Consider the following 16,086-nt stretch of genomic DNA (forward strand, 5'->3'; position numbering starts at 1 on the left):
GGGGGGGGGTCATAGTGAGGTGAACCGTGGCCGTGAGATCGTCACAGGCACGACAACACCATGACGCCTGATGTTGCAGATGCAAAAAGCTGACCCGACAGTAGACCATGCAGTTTGCATATTCTATCGGCTAGCGGATCTCCCGCGGCCTTGCTCACTGTGAGTCCAGAAAAATAATCAGGGCCTAAAAGGAAGACCTGCATTTCTATAGCGCCTTTCACAACCTCGCGACGTTCCAAAGCGCTTTACAGCCAATGAAGTGCTTTTTGAAGTGTAGTCACCGTTTTAATGTCGGAAACGCAGCAGTCAATTTGCGCACAGCAAGCTTCCACAAACAGCAATGTGATAATGACCTGATAATCTGTTTTTAGTGATGTTGATTGAGGGATAAATATTGGCCCCAGGACACCAGGGAGAATTCCTCTGCTCTTACTTCAAAATAGTGCCATGGGGTCTTTTACATCCACCTGAGAGGGCAGACGGGGCCTCGGTTTATTGTCTCATCCAAAAAACAGCACCTCCAACAGTGCAGCACTCCCTCAGTACTGCGCTAGATTGTCAGCCTAGATTTGTCTCTTGAGTGGGGCTTGAACTCACAACCTTGTATCGATCAGAGGCGAGCGTGCCACCCACTGAGCCACAGGAGGCACTATGCCCCAGGAAGAGTCAGCATTTACGTAAAAGACATTCTGTAATGTATGTACCTTTAAGGGGGAGAACTACTTTTTACAGCTCCTGTATCCTGTAGTACCGGCAGTGGCCACACCTGTATATAAACCCTGAGTAGTGATCTGTACAGTCAGTTGCAGTTTGAACCCTCATTCAGTAAACACCTGTTGAATCGTTCCCTGCAGTCTTTTGTCTGATTATTGAAGGACACAACATTAAGACACACGGATCTAACATTGGCGACGACGCAGATTCGAACCTACCTGCAACTCTGCATCACCTCCCAGGGATTCGCTCCTGGAGAACAGTGGAAGGAGGTCGAGTCCAGCAGCACGGGCGTCGACCACGGGCAACCGCCCAGTCATCAAGCGGAGATTTGAGCATCGCAGGGGAGGCTGTCGAGAGCCAGGCTTGGCTTTACAGTCACGGAGGTCCAGCGAAACGGGCTGGCAACAGGTACTGCGCAGACCCTTCCCGGACAGCGGCGGCTAGAGCCGACCGAGCGGCACAGAAAAAGGCCGAGCAGCGTCGACGGGGGAGAGAGAGAGGGCAGAGCGCACAGGGCGCAGCCGGTGTTCAGGACCGAGCGGCGTCAACGGGGGAGAGAGGCGAGAGAGAGCAGAGCGCAGCCGGTGTTCAAGGACCGAGCAGCATCAACGGGGGAGAGAGGCAAGAGAGAGCAGAGCGCAGCCGGTGTTCAAGGGCTGAGCAGCGTCAACGGGGGAGAGAGGCGCGCAGGAAAACGCGAGGCGCTGCCATTGCCACGAGGACCGCAGAGAGCGGCATTGGCAGCAGCGCAGGAGCAGCGCACGAAACCCACAGGGCGTCGCCATTTGCCACGAGGAACGCCGAGAGCGGCGTTGGCAGCAGCGCGGGAGACGCCATTTTAAGCCGCAGCAGGGAAGAAAGGAAAGCACGGGAGACGCCATTTTAAGCCGCAGCGGGGAAGAAAGGAAAGCGCGGGAGACGCCATTTTAAGCAGGTCTAACCACACCCAAAAATGCCGAAGAGTGGCAGTATCACAGCGTTCGACAATGAAGTCGATGATTGGACGACATATGTCGAACGCATAGAAGTATACTGCAAGGCGAATGAAGTGCCAGATGACAAGAAAGTGCTGGTATTGTTGAATTCAATGGGTGCAAAAACATATGGCTTACTACGAAACCTAGTAACCCCAGAGAAGCCAGTAGAAAAGGATTTTGAAATCCTACAGGACCACTTAAACCCCACACCGCTGCTGATAGCAGAAAGATTTAAGTTTCACAAAAGGAACCAGCATAAAGATGAAAGTAATGCTGAGTATTTAACGGCACTGCGCAAGCTATCGAAACACTGCCAGTTTGGAACGGGACTAGCAGATATCTTAAGCGACAAGTTTGTGTGTGGGCTTCAAAGTGAAAGAACCCAGAAACGGCTTCTATCAGAAAAGGATCTTACGCTGGACAAGGCTTTCAGCATTGCAGTATCACACGAAGTAGCCGCACGGGGCGCTGCAGAGATACAACGGAGACCGCAAGAATATGGCACAAATGAAATGTCATACGGAACAGTGAAGTGTTATCGCTGCGGCAGAACAACACACGACCATAATGATTGCTGGTTCAAGGACAAAGTGTGCAGACAGTGTGGAAAAGTAGGACACATAGCAAGAGTCTGCAGGTCGGGAAAGAAAACCAGCAGCAAGAAATCTCCACAGGAGAAGTACAAGAAGGTACATAGGTGACGGAGAGTAGTTCAGACGAACAGAAGAGTGATACAGACTCCGGAAGCAAGGAGCTGGGTTGTCTGAAACTACATAATGTGATCAAAACGGAGGATCACCAAACTGTCTGTGTCACGCTCAAGATAGGAGGAGTCCAAGTGAAAATGGAATTGGACACAGGATCAGCCCTAACAGTCATAAACCGAAGGGACTACAAGCGGCTATTCTCACATATACCCTTGAGAGATACAAAGATTGTCTTGAAGACGTACACGGGGCAAAAAGTCTACCCCAAAGGAAAAATAAGGGTGAACGCTATATATAACGGCAAGGAAACACCAAAAATGGACCTATATGTATTGCCAGATGGAGGACCACCACTACTAGGACGTGAATGGATCCGGAAGATACAGCTAGATTGGCATTCCATACAAGCACTGACTGTAGATGCCAAAAAGGATGACGACGTCACACCTGGACGACTGTCAAAAATGCTAACTGACGCACAAGAAGTGTTCCAGCAGGGACACGGAACACTAAAAGGCATAACAGCGATGATCAAAATAGAGGAAAATGCAAGCCCAAAGTTTTTTAAGGCCAGACCGGTACCTTATGCGATCCGCCCAGCCGTCGAAGCAGAGCTGGAAGGTTTGGAACGTTCTGGAGTACTGTCCAAAGTGGACTGGAGCGAGTGGGCTACACCCATCGTTCCTGTAATGAAGAGGTCGTTGAGTAATACGCCTGGGGAACCAAAGAAGGTTCGCATCTGTGGGGACTTTAAGGTGACAGTGAACCCAGTCCTTCACACTGTACAATATCCGCTTCTGCGGATTGAAGATATTTTCGCCTCGCTATCTGGAGGGAAACGCTTCACTAAGATTGATCTGGCCCAGGCGTACCTGCAAATGGAGGTAGAAGAAGCCTCGAAACGGTCCCTCATGATCAACACTCATAAAGGTCTCTACCAATACAACCGGCTGGTGTTCGGGGTAGCATCAGCTCCGGCTATTTGGCAAAGGGCAATGGAACAAGTCCTGCAAGGGATTCCAGGGACCCAGTGTTATTTGGACGACATCCTGGTCACGGGCGAAAATGACAGTGATCACCTCGCCAACCTGGAGCAGGTGCTCACTAGATTGAAGGAATATGGGCTCCGAGCTAATCGCCACAAATGCGAGTTTTTCCAGAAGCAGATCTCGTATTCTGGCCACGTTATTGATAAAGAGGGGTTACATAAGTCCCCTGAAAAGATTGAGGCAGTAGTCAAGGCTCCAGCACCGGAAAATGTGTCACAACTGAGGTCGTTCCTCGGGCTGGTGAACTACTACCATAAGTACTTGCTGAATTTGTCTACCGTACTACACCCACTGAACACCCTACTGCAAACGGGGGTACCATGGAAGTGGAGTGACGAATGTAAACGAGCTTTCCAGAAGAGCAAAGCATTGATCACATCAAAAGAGGTGTTGGCTCATTTCAACCCAGCACTGCCAATTCGGTTGGCGTGTGATGCATCACCCTATGGCATTGGAGCGGTGCTGTCGCACAAATTCCCGGACGGCTCGGAGAGGCCAGTAGCCTTTGCGTCTCGGTCACTAACCTCAGCTGAGCGTAACTACGCCCAGATTGACAGGGAGGCCCTCAGCCTAGTGTGGGGAGTGAAAAAGTTCAATCACTATCTGCACGGGCAGAAGTTCACCTTGCTGACTGACCACCAACCACTTGTCTCCATCTTTAATCCAAAGAAGGGCGTTCCGGTGATGACTGCGCAACGGCTACAAAGATGGTCCCTTTTTCTAGGGGCGCACCAATATGAAATCGAGTATAAGGGCACGAAACAGCATGGAAACGCTGATGGGCTATCACGCCTGCCACTGCCTACTGCGGAGGAAGCACCAGCAGTGGATCCTGTCGAAATATTTCATTCGACTATAATTGAATGCTTGCCAGTAACTAACGCTGGTATAGAGAAGGAGACCCGAAATGACCCGACGCTGTCTCGGGTATATGATTTGACGGTGAAGAGATGGCCAGCACATGGCGATTCACTGTTGCCAGCATTCTCATCCAGAAGAGAACAGCTGTCAGTATGCCAAGGGACCTTGATGCGTGGATCCTGAGTGGTAATTCCACCCAAGTTAAGGGAGAGAGTGCTCAATGAGCTTCACGAAGGTCATCTGGGAGGGGTGAAAATGAAAAGCCTTGTTAGGGCTTATGTGTGGTGGCTGGGGATCGATCAGCAAATCGAGGACCTGACAAAGAGCTGCTCAGGATGCCAGAAGATCCAAAATGCACCACCACATGCCCCTCTACACCCATGGGAGTGGCCCTCATCTCCATGACAACGGGTGCATATTGATTTTGCTGGTCCATTCATGGACTCAATGTTTTTAATAGCCGTGGATGCGCACTCGAAATGGCCTGAGGTCATCAAAATGTCCTCCACCACCACGGAGAAAACTATTGCAGTCCCACGGACCATTTTTGCCAGGAACGGCTTGCCAGAGCAAATTTGCTCTGATAACGGACCACAGTTTGTGTCCGAAGAGTTTCGAAGATTTATGAAAAGGAATGGGGTAAGGCATTACACATCCGCCCCGTATCATCCAGCCACAGATGGATTGGCTGAGAGGTTCGTACGAACCTTTAAAAAAGCAGTAAAGGCCATGTGCGATGACGACATTCCACTGCAGCATAAGGCGGACAATTTCCTGTTAGCCTACAGAAATGCGACACATGCAGTCACCAACCAGGCCCGGCCATGATGTTCTTTAACCGAAGGTTGAGATCTCGTCTGGATTTGCTCAGATGAAATGTACGAAGAGATGTTGAGAATAAGCAATTCCAGCACATCAATGAGGAGCCGACAAGGAGCTTCAATGTAGGGTAACCAGTCTTGGCCCGCGGCTACCGAACAGAGAAATGGCAACCAGGAACGATATGCACACGGCAGGGGCCACTAATGTACACAGTGGATGTTGGGGAGAACATTGTGAGACGCCATGCTGACCAGATCCTAGAGTCACAGGAACGAGTCAACCCCCTGTCTCGGCCATACATACCTGGTGAGGAACCCGACGTACAGGTCGCATCTACCTCAGAAACAGTAGCATTGGAAGCTGATGAATCAACTGACGACAGGGTGTTAGAATCACCTCCGCACCAAGAGTGAGACACTCGGGAAAGGCGTTATCCAGAAAGAATCAGGATGCCTCCCCAAAGACTGAATTTATAAATAGACTATTTTCAGTTAATGTTGCATGTTAAAAGTGTTAATTGTAATTAGTTTGATATTTAATTGTTAAATGAGTGTTATGGTACTGTTAATCTAAAAGGGAAGGAATTGTAATGTATGTACCTTTAAGGGGGAGAACTACTTTTTACAGCTCCTGTATCCTGTAGTACCGGCAGTGACCACACCTGTATATAAACCCTGAGTAGTGATCTGTACAGTCAGTTGCAGTTTGAACCCTCATTCAGTAAACACCTGTTGATCGTTCCCTGCAGTCTTTTGTCTGATTATTGAAGGACACAACATTAAGATACACGGATATAACACATTCCTTCTATGAAACAGATGCTCTCAAGCGAGGCGCCATTTAAGTTACCTGTACTCGCTTGGCCTGGTACCGAGTTTCCCTGGTACCAGCCCGGCCGCCCTCCCCAGCTCCCCGTCTGTACGTTCAGCATCCGTAGCTTGTCATACATCCCATCAGCTCCCATTGGATGTTCCTCAGTGGCCAGGGTGCGCAAGGCTCCGCTTGCAGACAGAACCTGCAAGAAACAAGGAAACAAGGCAGTCTAGCAGCAGTCTAATCAGTGCAATCTGAACACAACAGTCTGGAATCTAATCGAGGGGTTCGGGGGGTTTATATATAGAATAATGGATACACAGGAATGTGATACAGGCTGGGATCCGTTATCTATTTATATATAGAATAACGGATACCTGGGAGTGAGTTACAGGCTGGAATCTAATCGAGGGGTTCGGGAGGTTTATATATAGAATAATAATGGATACACAGGAATGTGATACAGGCTGGGATCCGTTATCTATTTATGTATAGAATAACGGATACCTGGGAGTGAGTTACAGGCTGGAATCTAATCGAGGGGTTCGGGTGGTTTATATATAGAGTTACAGGCTGGAATCCAATCGAAGGGTTCGGGGGTTTATATATAGAATAACAGATACCCGGGAGTGAGTTACAGGCTGGAATCTAATCGAGGGGTTCGGGGGGTTTATATATAGAATAACAGATACCCGGGAGTGAGTTACAGGCTGGAATCTAATCGAGGGGTTCGGGGGGTTTATATATAGAATAACGGATACCGGGGGGTGAGTTACAGGCTGGAATCTAATCGAGGGGTTCGGCTGGTTTATATATAGAATAACAGATACCCGGGAGTGAGTTACAGGCTGGAATCTAATCGAGGGGTTCGGGTGGTTTATATATAGAGTGAGTTACAGGCTGGAATCTAATCGAGGGGTTCGGGGGGTTTATATATAGAATAATGGATACACAGGAATGTGATACAGGCTGTAATCCGTTGTCTATTTATGTATAGAATAACGGATACCTGGGAGTGAGTTACAGGCTGGAATCCAATTGAAGGGTTCGGGAGTTTATATATAGAATAATAATGGATACACAGGAATGTGATACAGGCTGGGATCCATTATCTATTTATATATAGAATAACGGATATCCGGGAGTGAGTTACAGGTTGGAATCTAATCGAGGGGTTCGGGAGGTTTATATATAGAATAATGGATACACAGGAATGCAATACAGATTGGAATCTGCTATCTATTTATATATAGAATAACGGATACCTGGGAGTGAGTTACAGGCTGGAATCTAATCGAGGGGTTCGGGGGGTTTTTATATAGAATAACGGATACCCGGGAGTGAGTTACAGGCTGGAATTTAATCGAGGGGTTCGGGAGATTTATATATAGAATAACGGATGCACAGGAATGCGATACAGATTGGAATCCGCTATCTATTTATATATAGAATAACGGATACCTGGGAGTGAGTTACAGGCTGGAATCTAATCGAGGGGTTCGGGGGGTTTATATATAGAATAACGGACACACGGGAGTTAGTTACAGGCTGGAATCTAATCAAGGGGCTCGGGTGGTTTATATATAGAATATAATAGATACCTTGGAGTGAGCTGCAGGCTGGAAGCTAATTGAGGGATTCGGGTGGTTTATATATAGAATAATGGATACACAGGAATGTGATACAGGCTGGAATCTGTTATCTATCTATATTTATATATAGATTAGCGGATACCTGGGAGTGAGTTACAGGTTGGAATCCAATCGAGGGGTTCGGGGGTTTATATATAGAATGACAGATACTCGGGAGTGAGTTACAGGCTGGAATCTAATCAAGGGGTTCAGGTGGTTTATATATAGAATAACAGATACCCAGCAGTGAGTTAGAGGCTGGAATCTAATTGAAGATTTTGGATGCTTTATATATAGGTTAATGCACATCCAGGAGTGAGCTCCAGGCTGGGATCTGATGGAGGAGGTTGAATGAGTCTCGTATTGAATAGCCAATACCCAGAGTGAGTTACAGGCGGGGGGGGGGGGGGTGTTCAGATGGCAAGACTGCAGTCTCATTGAAGGCCTCATAAGATTTTGTAAATTGTAAAACTGAATCTCACATGATTTTATCATTATCTTAATCCCATAATTAAACAACAGCTTTGAAATCATTTCACTGCGTGTAAATTGGGAACGTAAGGTCATTGGGAAAAGGAGCAATGAGGAAAAAAGTGTTTACGCAGCGAGTTGTTATGACCTGGAATGCACTGTCCGAAAGGGCGGCGGAAGCAGATTCAAAAATAACTTGCAAAAGGGAATTGGATAAATGCTTAAAGGGGGGGAAAAGTTGCCGAGCTATGGGGAAAGAGCGGGGGAATAGTGGGACCAATCGGACAGCTCTTTCAAAGAGCCGGCACAGGCACGATGGGCTGAATGGCCTCCTTCTGTGCTGTAAGATTCTATGATTCTAACTATTTTTATGATACTCATCAGTGAGGGGGCCTCTTTAATATTGTGTTTGATGGAGGGTGTCAGAGATACCGACAGCCACTGCACTCCAAGTTACTGGTACATGACAACATCAGTCCTTCTCTCACCACAAACCTTCAACCTCTCCATCATAATTGTTTTTGTCTCTATTCTATTGATATTCCTATAGTCGTTGCTCCTCTAAATCTTCTGCTCTTATTTAATCTAGAGTTTTAATGAGCCGTCCCATGCTCCCTACTCCCTTACTGTGTCAAAATCAAAATCCATCTCACCAGCTCCTACTCTCGCTCATTCTTTCTCAGAAGCTCAAAGCTATGGACTGCCGGCCTCCCATAGTTTTCCCTTCCTTGTATAATTCAACCTTGTATCGCCATCCAATCAGTCCTTCTTGAATTACCTCATCTTCCCTCCCACTCTCTTCAACCTTGGTAGTGTCCTCCACTATGAGCCTTGGCCCCCTCACTCAATAAGAACTATCAATGATTGTATCACAAACACTCAGGGGTAGATTTTAAACCTGCCACCTGTAATAATATCAGCAAATAGAGATGGTATTTGCCTGTTTGATTATGATGCCTTACCAGCATGTTTGCATGTATTGATTGCTTGTGCCTGACCAGCAGAGGGCATGTGACAGAGACAAGCAAGGCAGTTTAGTTTAGTTTCAGTTTCGTTCTAGATGCATCGCTAGCATGGTGTCTCCTGAAATGCTGTATAAAGAGTTGAACGAGCTTTAGATTAAAAAGACATTCTCTTTCATAAATGTCTCGTCATTGAACCCACAAAGAAATCAATACATGGTGTCAGAAGTGATTGAAAGAGATGAAGAGGAAAAATCTGAAGTTAAAACAGCTCTCCACAGATTAGCAAGCCAAAAGAGAATATTGTTACTTACCATTAGAGAATAGCTAACGAAGTGAAAAATGGAAGGATTACACCCACCGGCGAAGCTTCAGTTAACAGGTAATGTGGCTGAAAATTGGAGGAGGTTCAAACAATGTGTGGGGTTGTATTTAGCGGCAATCGGAGCTGACGAGAAAAGTAATAAAAAGAAATCGTCACTGTTCTTACATGTCGTGGGTGATGAAGCGCTGGAGGTGTATAATAACTTCACATTCGCTGCTGATGGAGACAAAATGAAGCTAGATAAAATAATGGAACAGTTTGAGGCCTACTGCATACCTAAACGTAACGTGATGTTTGAGAGGCACAGATTTTTCACATGTGTACAGAAAACGGGTGAGACTATTGATCAGTATGTGACTGAACTGAGAAACAGAAGCAAATCGTGTGAATTTGGGGGACTGACAGACTCGCTGACAAAAGACAGACTGGTGTGTGGTATTCCAGATAATGGTCTAAGGGAAAGACTGCTAAGAGAGCAAGATCTAGACCTGGGAAAAGCCATAGCACTGTGTAGGGCTACAGAAACTGTGAAGTCACAGGCAAAGGAGCTGTTCAGTGACAGTAGCTGCAACGTGGATGCAGTGAGAAAGAACGGATACAAACCGTTTAACAAAAAGAGCACCAATGTGAAAAAAGAGGCGTGGCCAGCGAACGAAAATGAAAGGGACAATCGAAAGTCATGTAGTCGATGCGGTACACAGCATACACCAAAAAAGTGTCCAGCATATGGTAAAAAATGCAATAGTTGCAACAAAAACAACCATTATGCCCGTTGCTGTAAGAACCAAGCGCAACAAAGCAAGGTCCATACAGTAGATGAAAGCGAGATAGAGGAGTTCTATGTAGATGTTGTGTCTGAAAACAAAAAAGAAGAAAGAGACTGGATGTTGACACTAAAAGTGAATGACATACACATTCTATTTAAATTGGATACTGGAGCACAAGTTAATGTGATATCAGAGACTGATTTTAAGAAAATTAGACCCAGACCAAAGATACATGGAATAAAAGTGAAAGTGACAGGATACTCAGGTACTGATATACCAGTGAAAGGAAGATGCATTGTCAAAGTAACACACAAGGACAGAGAGCACACGCTAGCATTAATCGTGGTGCCAAAGGATGTGCAAGCCATACTAGGTTTAAAAGCCTGTGAGAGACTGAACCTGGTAAAGAGAGTCCTCATTGTGGAAAGCGAAGGAGAGACAGTCTATGATGAACTCATGAAAGAGTACAAAGACCTATTTAAGGGTCCAGGCTGCATTCCAGGAGAACACACGATCAGAGTAGATAAAAGTATGACACCGGTCATACATCCATGCAGAAAAGTTCCGTTTGCTCTTCAAAAGCAACTGAAGGCAGAGTTGGACAGGATGGAAAGCCTGAACGTGATTCGGAAGATAGATGAGCCAACTGAGTGGGTGAGTTCCCTCGTCGTAGTGGACAAAAAGAATGGAAAGCTCAGAATTTGCCTGGATCCAAGAGATCTAAACAGAGCAATAAAGAGAGAGCACTTCAAGCTTCCTACACGTGAGGAAATCATGGCACAGTTTGCAAATGCAAAGTATTTCAGCAAGTTAGATGCATCATCAGGATTTTGGCAGATGAAATTGGACGAAGCAAGTTCAAGACTGTGCACGTTCAACAGTCCATTTGGCAGATACAGATTCCTAAGGTTACCATTTGGCATTGCCTCAGCTCCTGAAGTGTATCACAAAACAATTCATATGATCTATGAGCACCTGGAGGGAGTTGATACATCAATGGATGACATCATAGTATGGGGAACCACGAGAACTGAGCATGACGAGAGACTGAAAAAAGTGCTGGAAGCAACAAGGAAAACAAACCTGAAGCTGAATAGAGAGAAATGCCAGCTCGGGGTGACAGAACTGACATTCGTGGGAGATATCCTTAGCAGTAAGGGCATCAGACCAGATCCCAGAAAGGTGTCCGCCATTGAGAATATGCCAAAGCCACAATGCAAAAAGGATGTGCAGATGTTTAATGGAATGATCAACTATATGGGTAAATTCATATCCAACCTCTCAGAAAAGATGGAGCCACTGAGAAGACTAACTGAAAAGAACATAGAATGGGAATGGAATCATGAGCATGAGAAGTCATGGAGCGATCTAAAGAAACTGCTCACAGAGGAACCAGTTCTGAGGTTTTATGACCCAGCGAGACCCATCAAGATATCATCAGATGCATCACAGAGTGGGCTCGGTGCCGTTCTTCTGCAAAAATATGACTACTGGCAACCTATTGCATATGCATCGCGCTCAATGACAGACGCGGAGACGCGATATGCTCAAATAGAAAAGGAGCTGCTCAGCATCACATACGCCTGTGAAAGATTTCATCAGTTTGTGGCAGGACAAGCAATCAGTGTAGAGACTGACCATAAGCCCTTGATTGCATTGTTCCAAAAGCCACTAAATAGCTGTCCGCTTAGAATACAAAGAATGATGATCAGGCTGCAACGCTATACACTGAATGTTGCGTACACACCGGGTAAGCTGATGTATACAGTAGACACGTTGTCCAGAGCTGTTGACCCAAGTGAGCCCGCAAACACCACAATGGATGAAAAAGTGAACGCCTACGTGGACATGATCACAAGTGCACTGCCCATAGAAGATGCAAAAATGGAGCTCATAAAGACTGAGACAAACAAAGATGAAACAATGAGACGACTGAGGAAACGCATCTTGGAGGGATGGCCCAACATGAAGCAAGACTGCTCACCTGACATGGCAGAGTACTGGAACTGCAGGGCGGAACTATCAGTGGTCGAAGACATCATCTACAAAGGAAGTAAAATAGTTATCCCAAAGAGTCTGAGAAAAGAGATTTTAAAAAAGATCCATGGAGGACATCTGGGAATCGAAAAGTGTAAGAAAAGAGCACGAGAGGTGATGTACTGGCCACGAATCAACCAAGATGTGACAAATGAGGTGTCAAACTGCACAATATGCCTGAAATATCAAGCAAGCAATCCGGTAGAACCACTAAAGCCACACCCAGCACCAGACAGACCTTACCAGAAGGTAGGCGCTGACCTATTCGTATGTCAAGGGAAGGACTATCTTGTAGTCACAGACTATTACTCCCTGTATCCAGAGGTTTGTAGACTGCGCACCACCACTGCAGATGCTGTGATAACATGTATGAAAGCCATATTCTCCAGACATGGCGTGGCAAGCGAGGTCTTCACAGACAACGGACCCCAGTTTTACAATGCAAGTTTCCGACACTTTGCCAAAGAGTGGGACTTTGTCCACACAACGTCAAGTCCTCACTATCCACAGTCCAATGGACTAGTGGAAAAATCGGTCCAGACAGTGAAAAGACTGATGTACAAGGCAAAAGACAGTGGAACTGACTTCTACCAAAGCATGCTTGTATACCGCACAACGCCGCTCAAGTGTGGTATGTCACCAGCCCAACTCCTGATGGGACGTCGGCTAAGGTCAAACCTACCCATCCCGGAGAACCTCCTGAAAACAAAAGAGGGGGAGAAAGTGAGGAAGTTCAAAGAACAACAGAAAGAAAAGCAAAAGTACTACTATGACAGGGGAACACAAAACCTACCTGAACTCCACACTGGTGACCAAGTAAGGTTCAAAGACAAAACAAACACATGGACTCAGAAGGGAACTGTCCTGAGTGAAGTTCAACCAAGATCATACATCATTCAGACAGATGAGGGTGCTGTTCTGAGAAGAAATCGTCAAGATCTTCTCATGGGACCAGCCACAGCAGGTCAAGAGACTGATACTGTTGAACAACCTGATCACACAGCTGAGAAAACATCATCTGAGGCAACAACTCAGATTCAAGGACAATCAATCAGAAAATCCTCAAGACACGTGAAGCCTCCTGAGAGACTCATTGAGCAAATTTAAGGACTATTGTTATAGAAGGAAGTAATGTTATCTTATTTTTTCTTCAAGTTCTAGTGTATTGACATATTTCATGTGAACACACAAAGCAAGGTTAAAAAACCTTGATCATGATAATGATAATGTAAATTCATTAAGTGTTACAGTTAAAATGCAGATTAATACAAAGAAAACATGTTGTTAGTTAAAAGTAAAATACTTTTGTTTTAAGAAAAGGAGATGTAATGATATCAGCAAATAGAGATGGTATTTGCCTGTTTGATTATGATGCCTTACCAGCATGTTTGCATGTATTGATTGCTTGTGTCTGACCAGCAGAGGGCATGTGACAGAGGCAAGCAAGGCAGTTTAGTTTAGTTTCAGTTTTGTTCTAGATGCATCACTAGCATGGTGTCTCCTGAAATGCTGTATAAAGAGCTGAACAAGCTTTAGATTAAAAAGACATTCTCTTTCATAAATGTCTCGTCATTGAACCCACAAAGAAATCAATACACCGCCTGGGGTGCGAAAATAGCGTTGCGGATTGGCCGCATGATATCAAAACCGCTCGACTCTTAGTTCCACTGAAAATCCACTCCTGCAAGTTTAACGAGTAATAATCAGCAGTCAGGTAGAAAGACTTGCATTTATATAGCGCCATTCACAACCTCAACAACAACAACAATGTGTATTTATATAGCGCCTTTAATGTAGTAAAACATCCCAAGGCGCTTCACAGTATCAAAAGACAAAATGTGTTGACACAGAGCCACATAAGGAGAAATTAGGGCAGGTGACCAAAAGCTTGGTCAAAGAGGTAGGTTTTAATGAACGTCTTAAAGGAGGAAAGAGAGGTAGCGAGGTGGAGAGGTTTAGGCAGGGAATTCCAGAGCTTAGGGCCCAGGCAACAGAAGGCACGGCTGCCAATGGTGGAGCGATTATAATCAAGGGATGCTCAAGAGGGCAGAATTAGAGGAGCGCAGATATCTCGGGGGGGTTGTGGGGCTGAAGGAGATTACAGAGATAGGGAGGGGGGGGCGAGGCCACGGAGGGATTTGAAAACAAGGATGAGAATTTTGAAATCGAGGCCTTAACGGGGAGCTAATGTAGGTCAGCGAGCATAGGGGGTATGGGAGAACGGGACTTGGTGCGAGTTAGGGCACGGGCAGCCGAGTTTTGGACGAATCAAGTTTACGTAGGGTAGGCCAGCAGGAGTGAGTTGGAATAGTCAAGTCTAGAGGTAACAAAGGCGTGGATGAGGACGTTCCAAAGCACTTCACAGCCAATGAAGTACTTTTGAAGTATGTCACTGTTGTAATGTAGGAAACGCGGCAGCCAATTTTGCGCACAGCAAGCTCCCACAAACAGCAATGTGATGATGACCGGATCATCTATTTTTAGTGATGTTGGTTGAGGGATAAATATTGGCCCCAGGACACCGGGGAGAATTCCGCTGCTCTTCTTCGAAAGAGTGGCGTGGGATCTTTTATGTCCACCTGAGAGGGCAGACGGGGGCCTCGGTTTAACGATATGGGGTGGGGGGGTGCGCTTGCTACCAGGAAGGGAGAGAAGAGGAGAAAACTAGCAAAACGTTGTAAATGTAGAACGAAAAGGACGTTTGCTTACCTCAGTCATGAGACCAGCGAGCAGAATACTTGCAACCAGGAGATTAGGCGATGTAACAAGCTCAGTGCTGTAACCTTCAGCAGACAGACAACCATAAGGAAAGACGATAAGCTTTCTGCCAACTTCTGGCTCTTCTCTGCGGGTCACATGAGTAAGTGAACGCTGGGGCCTTTAAAGCTGGAGACAGATGAACGATTAAGGTTAGATTTGTTGAATATTCCTTCAAGTCATAATTTTTAAAAAATCAATAAACAAGCGAAAATCCTTTTTCTTTAAATGGTTGTGTAATTTTCCCCCTTCCTCTCCCTAGGTGACGTACAGGTGCTCGCAGCCTTCCAGTATCTTACTTAAGAAGCTAATTTTCAAGCTTTTGCCCAGACGCGGTGAGCCTCAACAGACTATTTGACCGTGGGGGGGGCGGGACATCACAACGAACTTCCCTGGGGTCCCCAGTGCCGATCAGTGACCCCCTGCTGGTTGACAACAGGCTGTGATGCTCCTCCACTACCGCCCCCTATCGCATGAGTCACTGGGGGAAAAAACTCAGTTGTTTGCGCCTCCCGTTAGCGCCTTAAGAGGGCGCTAATGGGGCGCAAAGCAACTAGCGCCCGGGCACGGTGATGTTTGCGCCGCTCGCGAAATTAACTAGACATCTTGCGGCGGCACTGAACACTACCGCCACGATCTCCTGCACCGCCAGATCGTGACGTCAGTCGAGTGCGCAACGCCCCGTTAGCGCTCCGGACCGGATATTGAGTGGCGCCCCCTGCCTTACCGCCTGCCGCTAGCAATGACAGGTTGAGGGGAGCGTTTTGCTGTCAGAAAGGGACTGGGGGAGCGCTATTTAAAGGCGACCGCTTCCTGCCTTTTTTTGTCGGTGACATTTTTGCACCACACATTCTGAGAGAGAGAGAGAGAGACTTCTGGAGAGATTCAACGCTGTGTGAAGGAGTTTTGAGTACTGAGCAGCACTTTGCAGGATTATTTAGATTTGCCCTTCCTTGCTTCGCCAGCGCTCTGAGGTAGCGCCTCGCTCCTCGGCCTTTGCGCCTGATTTAGCGCTCCAATCACCTCCAGGGGCGATAAAAGCCAAGTTTGCTGTCAGAGGCGATAATTAGCGCCAGGCGCTAAACTTTGCATACGGCCGATAATGGCGCCCCAAATGGAGCAATACCGAATTTTTCCCCCGCTGTATTCATCAGGGACGGGGACATAGTTGGGAGGAAGAGGAGGCATGT

General features: G+C 46.5%; 1 protein-coding gene across 1 annotated transcript in view; it reads right to left on the bottom strand.

Annotated features, from left to right (window-relative positions):
• LOC147099507 (paired box protein Pax-6-like) overlaps positions 1-15,019 on the bottom strand; it is a 33,840-nt gene extending 18,821 nt beyond the window's left edge. Inside the window, exons 1-2 of the mRNA XM_085969201.1 lie at positions 14,849-15,019; positions 5,983-6,148 (exon numbers count right to left, since the gene is read on the bottom strand). Coding sequence (XP_085825327.1) covers positions 5,983-6,148; positions 14,849-14,857 — 175 coding nt within the window. The 5' untranslated portion in view covers positions 14,858-15,019. The remainder of the gene's footprint in view (positions 1-5,982; positions 6,149-14,848) is intronic.
• Between the last annotated feature and the right edge of the window lie 1,067 nt (positions 15,020-16,086).

This window comes from Somniosus microcephalus, chromosome 28 (assembly GCF_052327205.1).
Source record: "Somniosus microcephalus isolate GS21.2 chromosome 28, FLI_Smic_1.0, whole genome shotgun sequence".
NCBI lineage: Eukaryota > Metazoa > Chordata > Chondrichthyes > Squaliformes > Somniosidae > Somniosus > Somniosus microcephalus.